A 1168-nucleotide genomic window follows, 5' to 3' on the forward strand; every position below is an offset into this window, starting at 1 on the left:
GGTATAAAGTGAGCGGACTTAGTCAATTGATCCATGATGACCAATACTGAATCCTTTTTAGTGGGTGTTAAAGGTAACCTACTAACGAAATACATAGTTACACGTTCCCACTTCCATAGAGGAATCTTCACTAGCTGCAGCAAACCCGAAGGTAATTGATGCTCAGCCTTAACCTACTGGCACGTCAGATATTTCGCCACAAAATTAGTAACCTCACGTTCAACCCTGGCCACAATACAACTCACGAAGGCCTCTGTACATCTTATTTCTGCCAGGATGCATAGCATATGGGCTACTATGCGCCTCTCTCAATATAGATAGTCTCAGATCAGTATCATTTAGAACACAGATTCTCCTACGGAAATAGAGTACCCCATTACTATTCAATCCAAAATCCATAGTGCTACCACTCTCAATCTGTCGAAACTGAAGACCTAAAAACTCTTCTTCCAACTGCTTACCCTTAATCTGCTCAATCCATGTCAGCTTAACCTGAAGCTCGACTAATAAGCTACCATTATCAAAGAAGCTTAGGTGAGCAAGCATCGCCCTCAAATCAGTCATAGCTCTACGGCTCAGTGTATCAGCCACCATATTGGCCTTGCTAGAATGGTACTCAATGATGCAGTCGTAGTCCTTAAGCAGCTCGTTCCAGCTATGCTGCCTAAGATTTAACTCCTTCTGAGTAAGGAGATACTTGAGGCTCTTGTGACCAGTGTAGATGATACACTTCTCACCATAAAAGTAATGCCTCCAGATTTTCAGTGCAAAACCACAGTGACCAATTTCAAGTTATGCGTCGGATAATTTGTCTCATGTGTCTTAAGTTGACGAGACGCATATGCTACCACCTTACCATCCTGCATCAACACACATTCTAAACCGACATGTGATGCATCATTATAAATCGTGAACTCCTTTTCAGGTTCTGGCTGTATCAAAACAGGGGCCTCAATTAGTACAGTCTTGAGCTTTTTGAAGCTCTCTTGTTGCACATCAGTCCAATCAAATGCTACACCCTTACGTAGTAGCTTAGTTAAGGGTGTTGCAATCAATGAGAAACCCTCCACATACCGATAATAATTCACCAGCCCTAGAAAATTGCGGATCTCCAGTACATTCCTAGCCTATTTCCACTCCAACATAGCCTCAATCTTTCGAGGATTAA

The 1168-nt window shown here is 42.3% G+C and overlaps 1 protein-coding gene across 1 annotated transcript; it reads right to left on the reverse strand.

Annotated features, from left to right (window-relative positions):
• Nucleotides 1–219: 219 nt before the first annotated feature.
• Nucleotides 220–594, reverse strand: LOC108471367 (uncharacterized). The gene has a single exon (XM_017772998.1). The coding sequence runs from the start codon at nt 592–594 to the stop codon at nt 220–222; it is 375 nt and encodes a 124-aa protein (XP_017628487.1).
• Between the last annotated feature and the right edge of the window lie 574 nt (nt 595–1168).

This window comes from Gossypium arboreum, chromosome 11, assembly GCF_025698485.1.
Source record: "Gossypium arboreum isolate Shixiya-1 chromosome 11, ASM2569848v2, whole genome shotgun sequence".
In the NCBI taxonomy this organism is placed as follows: Eukaryota; Viridiplantae; Streptophyta; class Magnoliopsida; order Malvales; family Malvaceae; genus Gossypium; species Gossypium arboreum.

Excerpts from the sequence above, each read along its gene's own strand:
- LOC108471367 (XM_017772998.1), bottom strand. The coding sequence starts at position 594 with ATGGTGGCTGATACACTGAGCCGTAGAGCTATGACTGATTTGAGGGCG.